Source organism: Marmota marmota, unplaced genomic scaffold (assembly GCF_001458135.2).
Source record: "Marmota marmota marmota unplaced genomic scaffold, marMar, whole genome shotgun sequence".
NCBI lineage: Eukaryota > Metazoa > Chordata > Mammalia > Rodentia > Sciuridae > Marmota > Marmota marmota.
Genome location: NW_025999960.1, coordinates 18,607,521 through 18,630,565, shown reverse-complemented (window position 1 = coordinate 18,630,565; position 23,045 = coordinate 18,607,521). Strand labels below are relative to the sequence as shown.

Genomic DNA, 23,045 nt, shown 5'->3' with positions numbered 1-23,045 from the left:
TTTTTTTTTTTTTTTTTTTAATTTTGAGACAGGGTCTCAATAAGTTGCTTAGGACCTGGCTAAGTTGCTGAGGCTGGCCTCCTATCTCAGTCTGCTGAGCCACTGAGATTACAGGTGTATGCCACAGCTATCAGCTGTTTTAGAATTCTTATGACCCCTTAATTCCTTCTTAATTTTAAAAATTGCTTTGAAATATCTTTATTTTAGTTACATAAGTAATATGAAATTTTTATATAAAATTATAAAAATATGGAAGTTTATAAATAAGAAAATTTAAATCATCCATAATTCTAGTGCCCAGTAATAACTGTGTGTATGTGTATATATATGTATATATGTATATGTGTATATATATGTATATGTATGCATACGTATATATATGTATATATACGTATATATATGTATATATAAATATATAGTGTGGGGCATTGGGAATCGAACACATGGTTGGTTTACTACTGAGCTACATCCCCAGTCCTTTTTATTTTTAATTTGAGACAGGATCTCACTAATTTGTTTAGGGCCTCACTAAATTGCTGAGACTGGCCTGAAAACTTGTGATCCTTCTGTCTTAGCCTCCTGAGTAGCTGGGATTACAAGTGTATGCTACCATGTCTGGCTTCCCTGTGCTGTTTTTTATGTGTGTGGAGCTGGGGATCCAACCCAGGGCCTCACACATGCCAGGCAGACATTTTACCACTGAGCCACATCTGCAGCCCCCAGTGGATTTATTAAAAGACTCAAAAAGACATTAAAATATTAACTAGCTAGACAGGGTAGCATTTACCTGTAAAGCTACTCAAAAGGCTGAAGCAGGAGGATCACAAGTTTGAGGCTAGTTTGGGCAACTTAAGGACACTGTATCTCAAAAAATAAAAAAATGCCCCTGTGCTCAGTCCCCAGTATTGCAAACAAACTACAGGAAGTGAATGCTAATGGGTGTAGGTTTCTTTTGCAGGTAATGAAAATGTTCTGGAATTAAATAGTGGTGACCCGTGTACTATTTTGGGAAAATACAAAAACGAAAACACTAAATTACTTCAGAAGAATGATCTTTATTGGGCTGGGGATGTAACTTAGTGGTAGAGAGTTTCTCTGGTATGTGTGAAGCCCTAGCATCACAAAAAAAAAAAAAAAAGAATTTTGGGCTGGGGTTGTGGCTCAGTGGCAGAGTGCTTGCCTAGCGTGTGTGAGGCACTGGGTTCAATTCTNAGCCGGCGATGAGGCGCGCGGGAGGATGGGAGGAGGGCGGACCGGAGGGCTGGCGCGTGCGCCGTGGCGAATGCGAGCCCGGGACGCCATCTTGACTGAGGGCAGGAATAGGATTCCTGAAATCTCCGGGCGCTGGTTGAGAGGGCTTCTTGGGAGAGCTGGTTAAGACTCTTTGAAAAAGTGCCACTTCTTTCCCTTCCGTCGCTTCTGGGGTCGGAGTCCTAAGTAGAAGCCAGATAGTTCACACTTCTGATCTTTTCCTTTAACTCGGTCAGGTTTGTCTTTCCTTGAGTTTGCTATCGGGCCCAGACCCGCAGATTTTAGGGTCAGCTGGGAGGAGTTAACTTTCTTTGCACAGTCCTGCCTTGTAAACCCAACCGTAATCTGAAAATGAGTGTCTCGAAGGAGTTCCTTGAGTAGCCTGAGGCTGCCATGCTCACGTCCTCGCAGAAGTCAGGACACCCTGGTTACCTTTTATCTTTATTCCAGGCTGTCTAGCTCTGACTTCGCTGGAAAAGGACATAGAACCTACCTTAGTTTCCAACAAAACTAGTTGGACAGTTGGGCATGCATTTTGGTCCCTGGGCCGGGCTGAATTAGAAAAATGGAAAAATTGAACCCATCTTCAAATTCTACTCCCAACTTTAGCCGTTAGGGAGGGGGTCTTGCTAAAGATGCACTTTACTGAAGGAAATGTTGATTCCATTTAAGACCTAATTTCTGCTGTAGGTGCTATCAGGTTGTGAGCTTAGGAAAATTGATGGCTCTATTAAAGAAAAAATGCTTATGATGAAAAAACAAGAATTCCCAATCAACTTTTGTACACAAATTTTATTTCCCCAACCTGTCAACATTTTGGGCCATTGAAAGCAAGTTCTTTGTGCTTTTAGTGTCATCCCAAAATTGAATAAGATTGAGAGAGCAAAACATTTCCAGAAATAAATCTTTAATTACAAAAAAAAGGGGGGGGCGTGTAGCTTAGCGGTACTGCAGTTGCATAGCAACTGGGTTCAGTCCCTCTGAGCTACACTCCTGGTCTGGGTTCAATCCCCAGTACCAAAAAAAAAAAAAAAAAACCTCTTATTACATTTACATTTTGACCATTTTAATTGTTTTTGTAAATCGCCTATCAACAAGAGAAACAAGTCAAGAATGTTTACCATTAACACTAATATTCTATTGTATATCAATTAAAAATGAGGGCTATAGATGTAGTGCATGGCCCTGGGTGCAATTCTCAACTTTGCAAAAAACAACGACAAAAAACCCTACTAATTCAATAGAGCTTCTGGGCACCGAAAAGTCTCATTATGTTAATATATTCATTTATAAAGAGAAACAGTTGACGAAATAGTAAAATTAATATTAGAGTTCGGCAACATAGCCAGATGTAAGATTAACAAATAAAAATTATATAAAATCAAAAATAAAAAGGACTGGAAATGAGCAGGGCATGGTGGTGCAGGTCTGGAATCCCAGCAGGTTGGGAGGCTGAGGCAGGAGGATCCTGAGTTCAAAGCTAGCATCCACAATGGGGAGGTGCTAAGCAACTCAGTGAGATACTGTCTCTAAATAAAATACAAAATAGGGCTGCCAATGTGGTTCCATGGTTGAATGCCCGTGAGTTCAATCCCTGATACAAAAAAAAAAAAAAAAAGGACTGGAAGTGTAGCTCAGTAGTAAAGCACCGAGTTCAATCTCCAGCATGAGAACAAATTATATAAGTAAAATATAAAAAGAATAACCATGAAATGTCATAGAATAATCTCATTTACAGTAAAACTATTACATTTCTAGAAAAAATTTTAATAGGGAACTGAAAGTCAGATTTATTTATTTTTTGGTGGTGGGGATTGAACCAAGGGGTGTTTTACCAGGGACTTATATCCTCATTCCTTTATACTTTTTGAGACAGGGTCTTACTAAATTGTTGGTCTTACTAAATTGTTGGAGGTCTGAGTTGCTGAGGCTGGCCTCCAACTTGTAATCCTACTGCCTCAGGCTCCTGCCACAGTCATATGTTAAGAAAACCAACCTGGGTGCTATGGCTCATGCCTGTAGTCCTAGCAACTTGCGAGGCTGAGGCAGGAGGATTGAGAGCTCTATGCCAGTATGGGCAACATAGTGAAACCCTGTCTTGAGGGCTGGGGATGTGGCTTAAGCGGTAGCCCACTCGCCTGGCATGTGTGTGGCCTGGGTTCGATCCTCAGCACCACATACAAAGATGTTGTGTCCCCCGAAAACTAAAAAATAAATATTAAAAAAGATCATTCTCTAAAAAAAAAAGAAACCCTGTCTTGAAAAGGAAAAAACAAACAAAACAAAACAGGCTATTTAATGAAATCATAAAGGCCTAATTAGATGACATTTTATTATGTCCACTAGTAGGAAGACATAGTAGTCTTGTAGTTTTGTAGTAGTCATAGTTTTATAGGGACATCAATTCTTGCTGTAGATTAAGGTAAACTAAATTCTAGTTACACGATTTTGCATGGAATTTTAAAAAATATTTTTTAGTTGTAGTTGGAAACAATATCTTTATTTTATTTATTTATTTTTATGTGGTACTGAGGATCAAACCCAGGGCCTTGCATGTGCCAGGCGAGTGCTAAATTAAATAGTACTCCATTGCTGGACCACAACCCTAGCCCCTTTGCATGGAATTTAAATTAATTGTTTTACTTTTTTTTTTTTTTTTTTGGGTAGTGGGGATTATTATTTAGCTCTACTGCTAGACTATATCCCAGCTCTTTTTTTTTCTTTTTTTTTTTAAGAGAGAGAGAGAGAGAGAGAGTTTTTTTTTAATATTTATTTTTTAGTTTTCGGCGGACACAACATCTTTGTTTGTATGTGGTGCTGAGGATCGAACCTGGGCCGCACACATGCCAGGCGAGCGCGCTACCGCTTGAGCCACATCCCCAGCCCCTATCCCAGCTCTTAAGCTGATTTTTAAATTGATATGGAGGGCTGGGGTTGTAGTTCAGTGCTAGAGCGCTTGCCTAACATGTGTGAGACACTGGGTTCAATCCACAGCACCACATAAATATAAATAAATAAAATAAAGGTATTATGTCCATCTGCAACTAAAAATGTTTTTTAAAATTGACATGAAAAAGAATAATTGCAAAAAGAGCAAAGAAAATTCTTTTTTTTTTTGGCTGCTGTTGTTTTGGTACTGGGGATTGAACCCAGGGCACTCTGTCTCTGAGCTATACCCCCAAACCTTTTTTTTTTCTTTTTCTTTTTTTAGTTGTAGGTGGGCACAATATCTTTATTTCATTTTTATGTGGTGCTAAGGTTTGAACCCAGTGCCTCATGTGTGCTAGGCGAGTGCTCTGCCACTGAGGCACAAATCCAGGTATTTTATTTTTGAGACAGGGTCTAAATTATTGAGATTGGCCTTGAATTTGAAATTCTCCTGCCTCAGCCTCCTGAGTCTCTGGGTTTGTAGGTGCTCGCTTCACCTGGCACAAGAATATTTTGAAAACATTTGAGTGGGTAAAATTATGAGTGAGAAATAGAAAGCTGTGAGTAAGCTTTCATCACTTTCATGGTGTCTCTTTACCCAAAATTTTTAAAGTTTCACATTGTTAAATCTGTCTGTGGTGGGCTGGGGATGTGGCTCAAGTGGTATCGCGCTCGCCTTCAATATGTAAGGCACTGGGTTCGATTCTCAGCACCACATAAAAATAAAATAAAGATATTGTGTCCACCTAAAACTAAAAAATAAATATTAAAAAAAATTTTTAAAAAATCTGTGGCTTTTGAATTTTTGTGTCATGCTACCTCAATATTATTAAAATATTTTCCTGTACTTTCTTCTGGTATTCTGTTGTTGTATATTTTCACAAATATTTGTATATTGGCTGCAGTTCTTGTGTGTGTGTGTGTGTATGGGAAGAAATAGTGAGAAACTCCAGACTTAATGTAGACAGACTAGCCTCGAAGTTAGCGAAAATTGGCTATACTGCCTTTGTAATTTGGACAAATTAATTCACTTTTTCCAGCCCAAGAGTCTTCATTTTGAAGACAAGAATGAATGAATACCTATCTAATTTCTAGTACCATTATGAGTATCAATGAGATAATGGATTAGAGGGCTTTCAGTAGAGGGAAAAAAAAAAACAACCCTTTGCAAATCAAGTTACCATCAGTACAGATTCCTGGATGATGGGAATCAAATATAAGTGGAATGCAGTGGTATTTTCAGTACCTATAAATAGTAGATGAATTCAGCAAATGTCTATTGATAGCCTTTGTGCAAGACTCTGGTTGAAAGCACTTTAAGAGGCACTGCCAGGCGGCCATGGATGTGTACACCTGTAATCCTAGTTGTAATCAGTCTGTAATCCCAGTTTAGGCAGGAGGATTGAAAGTTCAAGGCTAGCCTGGGCAATTTAGTGAGACCCTATCTCAAAATAAAAAGGGCTAGGGGTGTAGCTCACTGGTAGAGTACCCCTGGGATCAGTCTCCAATACCAAAAAAAAAAAAAAAAGGGGGGAAGGTAACTGCAATTGTCAGATCCTTTTGCCCCCGGGCAGGTCTCCTGCTCTGTGACTTTCCCCAACTCAGGCCCACCCCATCCTTTTACCAGATCAAGGTATATGATTCCTGAGTAGTCTTTTCTGGCTCCTGTTCTCTATCATCTCATGAGTCTGAGTATTTGCTCCTGGAAGCCTGGGTTTGGTCAGCAGAGCAGAATGAAGCAGTCCTACCTTTCCTTGGTGAGCGCACTACTCTGTGGTGGTAATCATGCCTTCAGTTTGCATCCCAAGCTCCCTTGCTGGCTTGCTGGCTTGCTGGCTGGAGTCCACAGCACACATACAGCAAGCACCTGGGGCAGTGCCAACCAGGCGGCAGAAGTAGACAGTCAGTCCATGTTTGCTGAACAAGCTGAACCCTTTCCCCTCTGTGAACCAGCATGGGTTGCATAATCAAAATGAGCAGTGTCTGTCTCCCTTTGCCACCTGCTAGACCTTTGATGATAGTAGATAGAGAAGTTGGGAAACCAAACAAGGGACATTCCTTGATTCTAGCAATGTGTATGTTTTAGGGAAAAAACTTTTTTTTTTTTTTTTTTTTTTTTTGGTACTGGGGATTGGTACCCAGGGACACTTTACCACAGAGCTATACACCTAGTACCCCACCCCTTTTTATTTTTTATTTTAAGACAGTGTCTCACTAAGTTGTGTATAGTCTCACTAAGTTGCTGCAGCTGGCTTTGAACCTGCGATCCTCCTGCCTCCACCTCCTGAGCTGTTGGAATTACAGGCATGTGCCACCACATCTGACTCCTTAAGGAACTATTTTAAGGGGAAAAAATTACAGCATAGCCCAACTCAGAGGAAAAAAGTGAAGCTTTATCCAGGTTTTAGTATTGTGTTGAGGGAAAGAGAAAAAAAGGTGCAACAGCCTTTGAAGATTCAATAAAAAAGATCAGGGACTGGGAGTGTAACTGAGCAGTAGAGTGCAAGCCTGAGGCCCTGGGCTCCATCCCCAGTACTGCAGAAAAAAGGTCTGCTGTGAAGAGGAGGTGGCTGGAAGGGGGCATGTAGTGAGAGATTTTTTTTGGGGGGTGGGGTGGGGGTGGTGCTGTGAGGAAGAGTTAGAGGATGAAGATTAAAGAAGTGAGCAGGAATAATTGAGAGTTGTCCCTGAGGGCGAAGGAGAGGAAACCTTTAGACCTTGGTAGAGCACTTGCTTAGCACATATGAGGCACTGGGTTTGATTCTCAGCACCATGTAAAAAAATAAATAAAGATGTCTTGTCCATATACTACTAAGAATATTAAAAAAAAAAAAACTTAACATAAATGAGTGCACAGAAGCAGTGGAGACTGAGGTGGAGCAGAATGTGAAACTGCCACAGGCCAGTGTCCAGCCATCTTATGGAGGTTTATCTCACCCACTGCTCTGTGCTATGCAGTGTCCTCTCCTGGGAGGGACACACTTTTCTCACCCCTGCCCAGGGCTCCATGTACAACTTAGTTTGGACAGTGGGGCGTGAGGAAATGCGCCACATGCCAGGTTTGAGGAGAAGTTTTTAAGAGTTTGTGGTTTTCTCTACCTTTGTTCTTTACTCTCTGCCATGAGAACAGTGTGTCCCAGATAGTTCTTTCAGTCTGGATTTTAGAATAAAATCACATAAATCAGAACTAGAGCCAACACCACCATCAGAACTAGAACCATTAGAGAGGAATAAACCTCTGTTGTTAAGGCACCTGTAGTTCAGCACTCTGGAGGCTAAGTGGGAGGATTACTTGAGCCCAGAAATTCAAGATCAGCCTGGGAAACAGTGAGATCTCATCTCAAAAACAAAACAAAAGCTTATGTTGTCATGGGCAGGTGGGATTTTGAAGCCCTTGTCACTACAGCAAAATTGACTAATAAAGACATTCAAATAAATTACAATTATACTGAGATTTTTTTTTTTTTTTTTTTTTGCTGTGTTAGAGACTGAACTGAGGGCCTTACACATACCAGTGAGCCATACCTTCAGCCCTGAGGTATCATTTTTTACTCCTCATTTCAAATGCTCAACAGCATACTCTCTTGCTGAGGCTGAGCACACAGGCATTTTCATATATGATACCTTTGTGGATATTGGCAATCCCTATCCAACTCAACCCTGCAGATGGCTATATTGAAAAAGAAGACAGGGCTGAGGATACAGCTGAGTTGGTAGAGTGCTTGTCTCCCACATGCACAAGGCCCTGGGTTCAGTCCCCAGCACCACATAAACACACACACACACACACAAAAGAAGAAGATAATAACATATTAGCGAGGATGTGAAGAAACTGGAACTCTCATACATTACTGGTGGAAACTATGAGGTGGTACAGCCATTTTGAAAAACAATTTGGTAATTCCTCAAAACGTTAACTATAGTTACTATATGACCCAGTAATTTCACTACCAGATATGTATCCAGTAGAACTGAAAACATGTCTATTCAAAAACTTGTAAACAAATATTCCCAGCAGCATTATTTATAATAGCCCAAAGGTGGAAACAATTGAAATATGCAAGAACTGGTAAAAGGATAAATAAAATGTTGTAGCAGGGCATGGGGGCATACACCTATAATCCTAGCAGCTCAGGAGTCTGAGGCAGGAGGATCATGACTTCAAAGCCAGCCTCAGCAACTTAGTGAGGCCCTAAGCAATTTAGCAAGGCCCTGTCTCAAAACAAAGGACTGGGGGTGTGAGTCAGTGGTTAAGTGCTCCTGGGTTCAATCCCAGTACCCCCCAAAAAAAGAAAGAAAGAAAAAAAAGAAAAAAGATGGATATGATTCAGTCATAAAAAAACAATGAAGTACTGATACACACTATGATGTGGATGAACCTTGACTACATTATGCTAAGTAAAGCTCCTTGCAAAAGGACCACATAATGCCAGACACAGTAGTGAAAGCCTGTAATCCCAGCAGCTCGGGAGGCTGATGCAGGAGGATCTTGACTTCAAAGCCAGCCTCAGCAATTTAGCCAGGCCCTAAGCAACTCAGTGAGACCCTGTTTCTAAATAAAGTATAAAAAAGGGCGGGGCAGGGGGGGTGCACAGAAGTGGTTCAGTGGTTAGGTACTCCTGAGTTCAATCCATGGTATCAAAAACAACAAAACAAAACAAAAAAACCCACATAGTGTGTGATTTCTTTTATGTGAAATGTCCAGACTAGCAAAGCTGTAGAGATGAAAAATAGATAAGTAGTTGCCAGAGATTGGGGTGGGAGGAACAGGGAGTGACTATTATTGAGTTTTTCTTATTGAGATGAGGAAAATGTCCTGGAGTTAGTGGTGATGGTTGCACAAGTTTGTGAATATATGAAAACCACTGAATTGTGTACTTTAAAGAATTATTTTTTGTGGTAGGTAAGTTATATCTTAATAAAATCATAGTATTAAAAAATGAGAAAGTTCTAAATGTACTGATATGATAAGAGCACCTGTATTTTATTAACTGAAAAAAGCAAGGTACAGAAGAATGATTATGTACTAACTTTTGTATGAAGAGAGAGAAAATAAGAATATATTTTACATTTGTTAGTATTTGCCTTAAAAATTCTAGTGATTTCCTGTGTGAGTGGGAGTGAGACTGGGTCACATAGAATGAGATAGGAATTAGATTTTTCATTAAACTAGGTGTAAACTAGGTTCCTTCCTGGAACTCCACTAAAATTACATCAGTAGAATTTTAAATCTGGAAATATAACAAGAAAATGGTCAGGAGGCAAGAGTTATCAATTGCCTCCTGTCCATTTTCTTTTCTTTTTTTTTAATATTTATTTTTTAGGTGTAGATGGACACAACACAATGCCTTTATTTTTATGTGGCGCTGAGGATTGAACCCGGGTCCCACCCATGTGAGGCGAGCGCTCTACTGTTGAGCCACAATCCCAGCCCGCATTTTCTTGTTGTATTTCCAGAAAAGCCTATTGGCTCATTTTAGTCCTCACCCAATCACCTGTCAGCAATGCCACCAGTCAGTACAGCTATCACTCAGCACTAATTGCCTTTTTATAGAAGCTAGAAGGCAGAGGAGAAGTGTAGCCAATGTCAGAAAGTCAAAGCCAGTATGTCTGTAGGGGCCCAACAGGAAACAAGCTGGTTCTTGGGGCAGAAGCCCAGAAAGGCTCAGGAATGAAAAAACACCAGCTCTTTTGGGAGGCCAGAGGAGGGCACAGCCTAAAACTTGCCGGAGAGCAGGGCAGTTAGGGGCTTAACCTGGCTTAACCCTACACTGGCTCTGTGTCCTGGACAAGTTACACAGTATCTCTGAAATTGTTTCCTCCTTTAAATGTGAGTAGTAAGTTTACCCTGAATGGTCATGGAGGTTAGCACACAATGCATTGTAAGTACATGGTATCTGGTTAAGTATTAAAATGGGGCCTATTTTTTGTTTATATTTGAGATACTAGGGATTGAACCCAGGGCCTTGCATATGTTAGGCAAGCTCTCTTCCACCGAGCTCTACCCCTCGCCTCGGGGCTTATTTTTATTAGCCTTTCAACCTCCATACTCCATGCTACCACTGTCAGGAGCTGACAGGAGAGCTGGCGAAGGACCGTGTCCTCCATTCTCCAGGCCTGTGGCTCTCTGGTTTTCTCCAAACCCAGTCTACTTAGGAAATGTGTAAGAGTTGGACCACCTGCTCCCTTGACCCTCCGTTAACTAGTGTGAATTTCCGTGGCTATTGACAGTCAAGTACATCAGAGCAGCCCACATTAAGGAAGTAGGCCCGATTCTAGATTCCCTTTTTTTTTTTTAAGAGAGAGAGAGAGAGGGAATTTTTTAACATTTATTTTTTAGTTTTCGGCGGACACAACATCTTTGTATGTGGTGCTGAGGATCGAACCCGGGGCGCATGCATGCCAGGCGAGCGCACTACCGCTTGAGCCATATCCCCAGCCCTAGATTCTCTTCTTGTTCATGTCCTTTCATCTGGAAATTTCCTCCAGGCCTTGGTGTTTGTTCCTCTCTCCCTAGCCATCTCTCTCTGAACATCTCTTCCTTGGGGAATGGAGCCTTTCACAAGGCTTCATCTATCCCAACTCCTAAATCGCCTTTAGTTCTTGCATCTCATCGGAATTCTAGATCTGACCATCTACCTATGCATATCTGTAGTCCCAGGAAGTCTCCACTTGGCTGAGTACTTCTAAGAAATCACTGTTTTAATTTTCATCCAGTTTCTTCTTTCTGCATCCATATTTGTTTTAAGCGTGCCATTTTCTCTGTCACGCAGGCATGAACATCCAGGTTCATTTTTGACTTTTCCAATGTACATTCTCTGAGTGTTGAATTAACTGTACTCCAGGGAATGACTGAGGCTACAATTTCTTCTCTCTTCCCTTTCTTACTCATCCCACCCTTATTCAAGTGTGGATCACCTCTTGCCTGGCTTACTGCAACACCCTGTCAATTCTTCTGCATCGTGCTGTTATAAATTGGTCTATTAGTCTTCTGAGAGTATCAATTTTTTCACATCCCTTGCCAAAGAATCTTTCACATCTCATTTTCTGTAGGACGAAGCTTACATTTTCTGGCCTGGCTGGCAGGAAAGACTTGCCATGATCTCACCCAACTCTGCCTACTCTGCCTGCTCTGCCTTTGCTCCCATATTCCAGCCAGCAGTGCCTTCACTGACCCTGGCCCTGCTCACTGCCCACGCAAGCTCCTGGCATTCCTCTCCCTGCCCCAGTGCTCCTCTCTCCCTCCCTTTCTCCCTCTCCCCCATATCTCTCTTTGTTTTTTCCAGACAGGATCTTGCCTTGTTGCCCAGGCTGGCCTCAAACTCCTGGCTCGAGTGATCCTCCGGCTTCAGCGTCTTTGAGTAGCTGGGACTGTATGTACCTGCCACCAAGCCCAACTCTTTCTCCTCCCTTTCGCCCATCCCATTTCTCCTGCCCACTCTCAAGATGTAGCTCCCATCTGCTATGAGTCTTTCCCAGTCTTCAGCCTCCTGGGTTTCCTTTCCTGATTCTGAGGACACTTAGGGTTAGGACCCAGCTGCACCCTGAGCTGTAACTGTTGCGTGTGTGTCTGTGTGCTCCTGCAGGGTCAGAAACTGAGGATTATACTCAAGTAATGGAATTCTCCCTCAGTGGAACCTCCTTTCCTTCCTGCTGTAGGAGAGGGCTTCAGAAATCAGAACAGTCAGAGAAGACGGCATTAGGGTGCAAAAGATATTGTCCTCTGAGGCTTGCCTAAACCATTTTGCCTCCATGGCTGAGGCCCCCTCACTTCTGCTCTGCCCCCTACCCTGCCCACTGCTCTCTTCCCACTTCAGACGTCCCCCACACCACCGGTCTGTCCTCTTGAATTCCTGGTGGGAATCCCCTCTTCAATACATTCAGGCTCTGTGCCCCTCAGTCCCTAGGTTAATGTGCCACCTGTTTTTGCCCTTCTCCCCACCGGCCCCCACCACCTCTGTCAGCTAATGATTATTCAGGGAACTTAACCTGCTGTCCCTGTCCCAAATCTGTGAAAGTTCTCTTTCGGGCAAGGGTCATGAGAGTTGTGCCATGGCCATGTGACTGCTGGTTTCATCCCACTCCCTCTGTTGTCTTGGTCCTACTATTCTGAAAAGCTAATTGTGTACCTTGTGGCCAGCTCACCTGAACAGAGACTTGAGCAGAAGGTAAGCTTTTCCTCTTTGCTTTTGGTGGACAGTGGCCACTGATTCCACTCACTGAGCATTAATTGCCTTTTTTCTCTCCCTCCTGTGTCCCCTGACTTTCTCCCTGGATGCTGACACTTACTTTGTACACTGGAGGCTGGTACTGGGCACCAGTGCTTGGAGGGTCTTGCTGGTTAGGTCTGGGTGGGGTGTAGCACAGGCTGAATGGAGAATGACTCCTACTCTGCTCACAGAACTTACCTGATGGCTGATTCAAAACTGCTCCCTTCCCCTGGTGGGGACCCTGTGGCTGTGGAAACCTTGCTCCAGGACGTATTTGGGATTGTTGTGGATGAGGCCATTCGGAAAGGGACCAGTGCTTCTGAGAAGGTGGGTTAGTGGAGGTTGGTCAGCAGCTTAGCAAGGCCCTGAGCAACTTATCGAGACCCAGTCTCAAAGTATAACATTACAAGAGCTGGGGAGATAGCTGTGTGGTAAGGGCCCCTGGATTCAATCCTCCATACCACAAAATAAGAAAAGAAATTTGCATAGTGGGTCTTAGGTTTATTTACCCTTGTTCATGTATCATTTTGAAACTATTCTTGAATTGTTTTAAGGGCAGGTTGGTAATGTCCTATGTCTTCTGGAGCAGCGAGTCCTCAGGGGCTGAGGTCCCTGCATCCTTGGTTTCTCCTCCCAGGTCTGTGAGTGGAAGGAGCCTGAGGAGCTTAAGCAGCTGCTGGATCTGGAGCTGCAGAGCCAGGGCGAGTCACAGGAACAGATCCTGGAGCGTTGCCGGGCTGTGATTCGCTACAGTGTCAAGACTGGTGGGCCTGGGTTCTGAAGGGAGGAGTCTCCAGCATTTGTACCCAGCTGCACGCTGAGTCCCCTCCCTTGCTCCCCTCTCTCCAGGTCACCCCCGGTTCTTCAACCAGCTCTTCTCAGGGTTGGATCCCCATTCTCTGGCTGGGCGCATTATCACTGAGAGCCTCAACACCAGCCCGTGAGCCATCCCACACCCCTCCCTCCAGCCCACAGAGGACTCAGATTTGCTGGGGAGGTGCCTTAGAGATAGGGGAGAAGAATGGGTTTTGCCCCTCTATACCATTTTCTGGGAATGCCTGTTGGCAGAGTTTTTTCCTTCTGTCCTTTCGGCTCCAATTCCCCAAGCTTTCTCATGTGTTCTGACTCTAGTTTTTTCTCATCGGTGCTTTGCTGGTTCTTAGTCACCAACTCTTTCTCCCTGGGGACCCTTCCTTGGTTATCTCACCACCTTCTCTCTCTGACTCTAGTAATTTAAGAGCCTGAACTGGCAGTCCCTCCTGTTTCTTCCCCTTTCTCATCATTGCTCTTCTGGCAGGTACACATATGAGATCGCCCCTGTGTTTGTACTCATGGAAGAGGAGGTGCTGAAGAAACTCCGGGCCCTGGTGGGCTGGAGCTCTGGGGATGGGGTCTTCTGCCCTGGTATGTGAGGAGGAGGGGAACTGTAGGGTTCCTCCTCCCACACCATTCTCTTGCTCTAATCTGCTGTCTGGGAGGGGTGATTCCTCTTTGTTTCGTTTCCAGCTGGGCCAGGGCCAGACCAGCAAGGAGGCTGCCCAGTCCCCTTTACCCTGGTGTTTGCCAACAGTCCCTGGGATGCCTGCTCTAGGGCAGGGGGTGAGGGACTCTCTCCAGGGGTAGTCTTGGGTGTGGAGGGGGTGATCAGGAGAATCTGCTGAGTCCGGGTCTGTTCTGGGTTCTCGTGCCATTTGTAGATCCCTGGGAATTTGTGGCCTGAGAGCCAGTCACACGTGTTGCTTTGGTCAGTTATTCTGGGTGGAAAGTTCTGGGGAAGCAAGCTCCATTCTGACTCACCATCCTTCCCTCTTGCCATCACTCCCTCCTTATGACAGGTGGTTCCATCTCCAACATGTATGCCATAAACCTGGCCCGCTATCAGCGCTACCCAGACTGCAAGCAGAGGGGCCTCCGGGCACTGCCACCATTGGCCCTCTTCACATCAAAGGAGGTGGGGAAGAGTATAGACCCAGCCCTGGGCTTCTGATTCTAATCTCTAGCCACATCAATCAGAGCCCCTTCAGATTCTTTTCCTGCCCTACCCTGTCCCTAAGAGGATGTGCTTCTTTCCAATCAAGGGGGCCATGTTCATTTTTTCTTTTGGTAGGAGAGTAGGACAGGAGCAACAAGTACAATGGACACGGTTCACACTTTTACTCAGAGTATGGTCATGGGCCAGCAGCATTGACATCACCTGGGAGCTTATTAGAGAAGCCGAAGCTCAGGCCTACCCGGATCTACTTAATCTGAATCTGTGTTTCAACCAGACACCCAGGCAATTCGTATATATAAAAAATTGGAAAGCTCTGGCCTCTGGGGTCCTATCTATTGCAGCTCATACTTGACATTTTCCAGACTCTCTTCTCCCCATCCACCCTGCCTTCTGGTCCCTAGCCCAGGTCATGCTAACCTGCCATCTACATTCTTCAACAGTGTCATTACTCCATCAACAAGGGAGCTGCTTTTCTGGGACTTGGCACTGACAGTGTCCGAGTGGTCAAGGCTGATGAGAGGTGAAGGTCCTGCCGACATGGCCCTGACCCAGCTTGGCATAGTGTACCTCCCTGCTGCCAGAAAACTCTGGCCTCAGGCCTGTATCCCTGGTGGATTTCTCTCCCCTCACTCTTCCTGTAGAATTGCTGCTCCTGCTTCCCAGTGCCTGCCAAAGTTTCCTGCCCTGTGCCCTCAGACTTGTAGAGTATTATGGCTTCTGCATTGCCAACCTTACCTTATCATTCTTCAACAGAGTAATGCCTCCTAGCCTAGAGGACCTATAACTTCTCCACTCACTCATTTTTCTTTTTCAGAGGGAAAATGATCCCTGAGGATTTGGAGAGGCAGATCAGTCTGGCTGAAGCTGAGGTGAGTGGAATGGGACCACTCTGTCCCATCTCTGGACAGTTATTTGGGCTCCCCCTGTTCATCACCCTTCATGCCTCTCCTCATCTCCATGCCCTTTTTGCAGTGGGCTGAAGGCTGATGGGCAAGAACACCATGTTGCTGTTGGGGACTCTGCCGAGACATGAAGGCAGGGTGGGATTCTCAAAGATGGGACTGGATGGCTGAGGCAGCACTGCAGGCAGGTGTTAGCAGCCTGGAGCATAGTGTGGAAGGTTTCTGTGTGCTGGGGGTCAGGGCTGGGAGAAGCTGAGGAGGATGTGCTAGCTATGCTCATGGGTACAGGTCAGGGTGTCCACTTAGGGTGGACTGCTGAAGCCACCAGGGACAGTGTAGCTGTACACTGGGGACAGCATTTGGGTATGAGCTATATGATTTTTAAATGTATCTGCTGATTCAGAGTTCCAATGCTTAGAATTTGTGCTGTCAACCATCATCACAAGTGTATAGAATTCTGTGCATGAGAATGTTTCCTGGAACGAAGTATACATCAGTAGATAAATTATTGTATTATCTATTTCTTATGTTGTAAAATGGAAATACTGCAGAACTTACCACAGAGGGTAGTTGTAAGGGTTAAATGAATTAGTATGTCAATGTAGCCATTTTAAAGAATAAGGTAGGATTGGGCTGAGGTGTAGCTTACTTGCCTAGTATGCATGAGACCTTGGGTATGATTACTAGCATTGCAAAAAATAAAAATAAATTGGGTTTGGTGGGTATGGTGGCACACACCTGTAATCCCTGCAGTTTAGGAGACTGAGACAGGAGAATTGCAAGTTCAAAGCCAGCCTTAGCAACTTAGCAAGGCCCTTAGCAATTTAGCAAGACCTTGCCTCAAAAAAAAAAAAAAAAAGAAAAGAAAGAAAAAGGAAAAAGAAGAAAAGAAAAGAAAAATTAAAAAGGGAAAAGAAAAAGGGCTGGGGATGTGGCTCAGTGGTTAAGTTCCCCTGGGTTCAATCTCTGGTACCACAAAAAAAAAAAAAAAAAGAAAGAAAGAAAGAAAAAGAAAAGAAAATAGGCCAGGTGCAGTGGCGCACACCTGTAATCTCAGCTACTCAGGAGGCTATGGCAAGATGATTGCAAGTTTTGAGTTCAGCCTGGGCAGCTCAGTGAGACACTGTCTCAAAATAAGAAATTAAAAATGACAGGGATGTAGCTCAGTGATAGGAACACCCTTGGGCTTGATGCACAGTACTGCAATCAATCCATTAATCATCAATCAATAAAAATAAGAGAATAAAGTAGGAAAAGCATATAAACTAACATGAAAATACCTCCACTATATATATAAAATATATATTGCAAGCTTAGTATACAGTGAACACTGTAGGGCTATTTTTGTTATTCAGAACAGTATGTATTTATCCTGTTGTCACAATACCAATTATTTCATTTCTTTTTGTGACCAAATAACATTCCATTGTATGGATATATTACATTTTATGTATTCATTTGTCAGTTGATGAATGGTTGACTTATTTTCATTTTTTTGACCTATTATGAATAACACTGCCATGAACATTTACATATAGACTTTTATGTGAACATGTTTTTCATTTCTCTTAGTTATATACCTAGGAATGGAATTGCTGCGTCATATGGTAACTATATTTAACCTTTGAGGAATTGTTAAACTGATTTTTTTATATTTATTTTTTAGTTTTAGGTGGACACAATATCTTTATTTCATTTTTATGTGGTGCTGAGAATCGAACCCAGTGCCTCATGCATGCTAGGCGAGCGCGCTACCACTTGAGCCACATCCCCAGCCCCGCTAAACTGTTTTCCAAAGTAACTATACCAGTTTGCAATTCCAGCAGTAGTATGAAAGTTCCAGTTCCTCCATATACTCACCAGCATTTGGTATTATTTCTTTTTGATTATAGTTACTTGGTGTGAAGTATCTTACTGTAGTTTTGATTTGCGTTTCCTTGGTGATTAATAATGTTGAGAATCTTGTCATGTTTTATTGGGCATTTGCACATTTTTAGAGAAGTGTCTCTTTAGATCTTTTGCCCATTTAATTTTCATAGAGCATTTATTCCAATAGGGAAGTATGACTTTCATATGTATGTAACAGCTGCACATGTGCTGTTAATGTGAAGTGCATAGTGCTCTTTGAAGCTATAATACAGGAGAGTTGACAGAATCAGGTGGTGAGGGAGTCAGGAAAGGCATTCCTCAGAAGTGATGATTGAGCTGGCACCCGCTTGTGATCCCAGTGACTCGGAAGGCTGAGGCAGGAGGATTGCAAGTTCAAAGCCAGCCTCAGCAACTTAGCAAGGCCCTTAAGCAACTTAGTGACACCCTATCTCAAAATTAAAATAAATAAACAAAGGGGCTGAGAATATGGCTCAGTGGTTAAGTACCTCTGGGTTCAATTCCTGGTACCAAAAAAAGAGTATGATTGAGCTGATACTGGGAGGAAGAAGAATTAACTATATGGTGGATATTGTGGATGGACAAGAACACTCTATGCTTGTGCAGAAGCCATGGGATGTGTCTTCCAAGACAGCTTCCTCTGTGTTTCCACCCGCTACCTGTAGCCTTCCCTATCCAAGAGTACTTGCTTGGGGCTGGTGCTGCCTCCACCTCTACTCTCCCTGCCATCGAGGGAGTATTTGAAAGTGTGTGGTGCTGTTTTATTTTGCTTTGTTCTGTGACAGTAACCCAGGGGGCATTATTACATTTACTGAGAAGAAACCAAGGTATTATGTTTTGGATATGGTTTGAATGTGTTCCCTGATGTGCTGAAATTTAATCCCTATTATATATATTTACCACATTTTGCTTATCCATTTATCCATCAGCAAAAACTTGGGTTGCACCTATGATTTAGCAGTTATGAATAATGCTGAAATGAATACAGATGTACAAAATATCTCTTTAAGACCCTGTGCAGGTGGGCATGGTGGTGCATGCCTCTAATTCCAGCAGTTTGAGAGGCTGAGACAGGAGGATCGTAAGTTTAAAGCCAGCCTCGGCAAATTAGCAAGGCCCTGTCTCTAAATAAAAAATAAAAACCAGGCTAGGGATGTGAATCTGTGGTTAAGCACCTCTAGGTTCAATCCTTGCCCCCCCCCAAAAGACCCTGTGTGTTAGTCCATTTTTCTTTACTATAATGAAATACCTGAAACTGAGTAACTTTATAAAGAGGTTTATTTTGGCTCTCAATTCTAGTCTAAAGTTCAAGGCTCAAATTGGGTGATGATTTTTTTTTTGCTGGCAAAACACCAAGGCAGTATAGGGCATCACATGATGAGAGCTAGGAGCATGTTTTTGTTTCTTCCAGTCTCCCTCTTATAAAACCATCGGGATTCAATCATGGGGCTGTACCCTGATAACCTTATAAAATCCTAATCACCTCTAGAGACCCCCACCTCTGAACACCATAGGTTCAACTTCTACCCTTTTAATATCTTACAATGGGCATTATTTATCAACACATGAATCCTTAGGCGGAGGGTGGGGGGTGGTGTTCAAACCATAGTGTATCCACACCGTAACGCTTTACTTTAAATTTGGTAGGAGCACATACCCCGAAGTGGAACTGCCCTGCTTCTTTCTACAGCAGCTGTACCATTTCACATTCCCACCAATATTTTACAAGGTTCTTGCATATGCTAGGCAAGTGCTCTACCACAGAGCCACAACCCCAGCCCCTCAAGTCTTTTTACTTTTTATTTTGAGACAGGTCTCCCTAAATTGCCCAAGATGACCTCAAACTTGAGATCCTCCTGCCTTAAGTTCCTGAGTAGCTGTGATTACAGGTGTACACCACTGTACTTGACTCAGAAGTTATACATTTTGATGAAGTTCAGTTGATCTATTTTTTTCTTTGGTTGCTTGTGCTTTTGGAATCATAGCTAACCTAACTCATACACACAAATGTTGCTCCTATATTTTCTTCTAAGAGTTTTGTTGTTTTAGTTATTACATTTAGGACTTTGATCTGTTATGTGTTAATTTTGGGGGATGATGTGAGAAAGACATTCCTGCCTACAAATTAAAGAGGACAGTAATGCAGTGTTGTAAAGTTGAAATGGACAAGGTCGGGTATGGGAAGAACTTAGCACTGGGTCCCAGCACCAGGCTAAATCCTCTAAATCCTCTTTTCGCAGGGTGCTGTGCCGTTCCTGGTCAGTGCCACATCTGGCACCACTGTGTTGGGAGCCTTTGACCCCCTGGATGCAATTGCCGATGTGTGCCAGCGTCACGGACTGTGGTTACACGTGGATGTGAGTGAGACTTGGATCTTGTGGGTGGGGTGGGGTGAGCTGAGCTGAGGCCAAGACCCACATTGTTCCTCCTGCTCCACAGGCTGCCTGGGGTGGGAGCGTCCTGCTGTCACAGACACACAGGCATCTCCTGGATGGGATCCAGAGGTGCATATGGCTCCCTTCTGCCCGAACCCCAGCCTTCCAATCCTTGATCCTCAGAATAGTCATGGAGTGGGAACTTAGGGTGGGGTAGGGGAAGGAGGGTACTGGGATACAGATGGAGATGGGAATGGTTGATCTGTGCTGGAAAGTCAGACATGGGAATTCTTCCTGACTGCTGGGGTGGGGATGAGACCCCTCTACTGGTGGTCTGGAAGAGAACGGCTCTGGCTAGGCAACTTGAGGAGGAGCCACTGACCTGGCTTTGCTCTGCTTCACCCAGGGCTGACTCCGTGGCCTGGAACCCCCACAAGCTCCTCGCTGCAGGACTGCAGTGCTCTGCTCTTCTTCTCCAGGATACCTCGGTGGGTCTTTCCCAGTCCTTGGCCTGGCCCTGGCCTATGTCCTTTTTGGAGTCCTGTCTTCTTCTCTATCCCACTTTAGAGGGGGACCAGGCCTTACTTTGTCCCCTTTACCATCTCACCTGCCACCACCCTACCCCTACATTGGGAGCCCTCATGCAAAGGAGAAGATAGCCAGCTTAAAGTTGCAGTCCGAGGGATCCTGGGAAAGTTTGGGAAGAGCTCTGCATACTGGAGAAAGCCCAGAGAAACGGGTCCAGTTAGCTGGCAGTTGTTCCATGGTGCTGCCAGGTTCCAGCGCAGGCATGGGTAGACTGAGCTAAAGACCCTTAGTGTTGCACTAGGGGAGAGCCTGGGTGGAGCCATGGGGGTCTGACAACCTCTTCCCCACATAGAACCTGCTCAAGCGCTGCCATGGATTCCAGGCCAGCTACCTCTTCCAGCAGGACAAGTTCTACGATGTGGCTCTGGATACGGGTGACAAGGTGGTGCAGTGTGGCCGCCGTGTAGACTGTCTGAAGCTGTGGCTCATGTGGAAAGCACAGGGTGGGCAAGGGCTGGAGCAGCGTATCGACCAGGCCTTTGCTCTTGCCCGGTAGGCAAGGGGGGTCCCAGATCCCCTCCCAGGGTCTACCCTTCCTCCATTTCTGCCCTCAGGATTACTTTCCTCCACCTATCTCTGTGGTTCTCTTCAGTTTATATGGTTGTCTTCCCCTCTCCACCTGCAATTTGTCACCCTCTGTTTCCAGGTACCTGGTGGAGGAAATAAAGAAGAGGGAAGGGTTTGAGTTGGTCATGGAGGTATGATCCCATGTTCTTTTGCATCCATCTATCCCAGCGTATTCCACACAGCAAGCTCACATGGAGAAAGAGTGGCGGTGAAAGGGAAAATGGTCCTCCTTTCTCAGCTCATACCCTTCCCCTTCCTTATTTCCCTCAGCCTGAGTTTGTCAACGTGTGCTTCTGGTTTGTGCCTCCCAGCTTGCGGGGGAAGCAGGCCAGTCCACAATACAGCCAAAGGCTGTCTCAGGTAGGCTTTGTCTGGCTCTGGGTAGCCCTGCTAAGGGAACTGATGCAGCTGGTGCACTTCTGCCCCCTGCTGGCCATTCCTGATATGGGCGGTCCCCCTATTGGTCTCTTGCTCCTGAGGGGCTAGGTAACTGGAAGACAACACAAGCTTGTCCTTTTTGTGGGGGGCTGGGGGAGAAGGGAATAGGAATAAGATATGTTTGGGGGAAATAAGATGACAGAAAGGAGCATCACAGGAGAACCCAAAAAAGTTAGTGTGCAGCACACAGACCCCTGTGCTAGGGTCTGTGCTGGGAACTCAGGCCCAGGTCAGAGATATATAAGGTAGAAATAACAGGAAGAGTCTTTTCAATGATGCCGGGGACAGAGAAACACAGAAAGGCCAATTTGATATGCCTTCTAGAGGCAAGGAAGTATGTTCTGTCTGGTCCCTAAGAATGGGTTAGTACTAGGTGCTACAGATAATCTGAAAGGACAAGAATCTTCTTGCCCTCATGAAGTTGTTATTGTGGAAAGCAAGAATTACTGTTTGAAGCCAATATTTCAAGGTGGTTTTGTAAATTACACGCTAGATCACATGGCACAGATCAGATATTACAGGATCCAGGAGTGGTGGCACACACTTATAATTGGTGTCTCTGGAGGCTGAAGCAGGAGGATCACAAGTTTGAGGCCAGCCTCAGCAACTTATCAAGACTCTGTCTCAAATTAAAAAATAAAAAGTACAAAAGGACTAGGATGTAGCTCAGTGGTAAAGTACCCTTGGGTAATCCCTGGGAAATAAAAAAGACAGGAACCAGGAAAGGGGGGAAGAAGACATTCAGGATGACTAAGTTTGAAGGTAGACTGAAGCAGGGTTGAAAATCAGGAAAGTCAGGATTTAGCATGAGACCTGTCCTACAACTATCTTGTAGGTAGGAGAAATGAGGAATAAAGCAGAAGGTAGAGAAGGCCAACCAAGTTGGATGAGGTGGAAAAAGTAAAGTGGGGCCAAGGTGAGGGTCTAAGCAGTGAAGGTATTTCCAGAAGATGGCTGGGTGGGAGGGAAAAACAGCTCTGAGAGCCGGGTAGTCCAGGTAGCTGGCCCATCTTCTCACCTGACCCCATGCTACAGCTGGACTCTTTATTGCTCCCATAGGTAGCCCCTGTGCTCAAGGAGCGCATGGTAAAGGAAGGCTCCATGATGATCGGCTACCAGCCCCATGGGACACATGGCAACTTCTTTCGAATGGTGGTAGCTAACCCCACTCTGACCTGTGCTGATATAGACTTCCTCCTCAACGAGCTGGAGCGGCTAGGCCAGGACCTATGAGCCTTCTTCCTCTAGAAGCCTCAGTGCCACCCCTCACCCCACTGAGTCTCTCTGCATTGCCTCCTGCGTTCTCAAAATAGCCTCTCTAGGAAACAAAGTAGGCTTAAGCTATTAGGAGAATGTTTAAATAACTATATCCATAGGATGCAAGGTTATTCTTTCATTAAAATTATATTTACAAAGAATTTTTATTAATTGAGAAAAATAATATAATGTTATGTTGAAAAAGCTGGATATAGGACTATATAGTAATGAGCAATGTTCAGAAATACATAGGAAAAGGCTGATGAATGAACTATGCCAGAGTTTGTTTTCCCTGAGATGAGATAATAGGCAATTTTAAAATTGACCCCTTTATACTTTTGTGCCTTCTCCTTTTACTATGTAATGAATATGCATTATGTAATAGGAACATAATAAAATTAAAATTTCAAGTATACTACTGATATGTTTTGAAGTTTATTCTAACCAAATAATGGAGAACTTTAAACAAAAGGCAGGGGTCTGGGGTTGTGGCTCAGTGGTAGAGCGCTTGCCTTGCATATGTGGGCACTGGGTTCAATCCTTAGCACCACATAAAAATAAATAAATAAAATAAAGGTGTGTGTTCATCTCCAACTTAAAAAAAATCAAAACATAAGAAAGTCTAATAAAGGAACACTTATTCCCCCCC

The 23,045-nt window shown here is 44.0% G+C and overlaps 1 protein-coding gene across 6 annotated transcripts in view; it reads left to right on the top strand.

The window, feature by feature from the left end:
• The window catches only part of Csad (cysteine sulfinic acid decarboxylase), a 26,274-nt gene extending 3,463 nt beyond the window's left edge, over positions 1-22,811 (top strand). Inside the window, exons 2-17 of one of the 6 annotated variants that reach the window (XM_048802802.1) lie at positions 11,466-11,552; positions 12,320-12,347; positions 12,581-12,716; positions 13,027-13,153; positions 13,239-13,329; positions 13,687-13,793; positions 14,225-14,340; positions 14,823-14,902; positions 15,197-15,251; positions 19,412-19,528; positions 19,611-19,675; positions 19,953-20,034; positions 20,427-20,626; positions 20,781-20,832; positions 20,972-21,061; positions 22,199-22,811. In XM_048802802.1, the coding sequence (XP_048658759.1) occupies positions 12,591-12,716; positions 13,027-13,153; positions 13,239-13,329; positions 13,687-13,793; positions 14,225-14,340; positions 14,823-14,902; positions 15,197-15,251; positions 19,412-19,528; positions 19,611-19,675; positions 19,953-20,034; positions 20,427-20,626; positions 20,781-20,832; positions 20,972-21,061; positions 22,199-22,372 (1,482 nt within the window). In that variant the 5' untranslated portion in view covers positions 11,466-11,552; positions 12,320-12,347; positions 12,581-12,590 and the 3' untranslated portion in view covers positions 22,373-22,811. Of the gene's footprint in view, positions 1-11,465; positions 11,553-11,573; positions 12,348-12,580; positions 12,717-13,026; positions 13,154-13,238; positions 13,330-13,686; positions 13,794-14,224; positions 14,341-14,822; positions 14,903-15,196; positions 15,252-15,432; positions 15,469-19,411; positions 19,529-19,610; positions 19,676-19,952; positions 20,035-20,426; positions 20,627-20,780; positions 20,833-20,971; positions 21,062-22,198 lie in introns of those variants that run through there. The other 5 variants (XM_015493523.2, XM_015493521.2, XM_048802801.1 and 2 more) reach the window with 5 other exon arrangements.
• Positions 22,812-23,045: the final 234 nt, after the last annotated feature.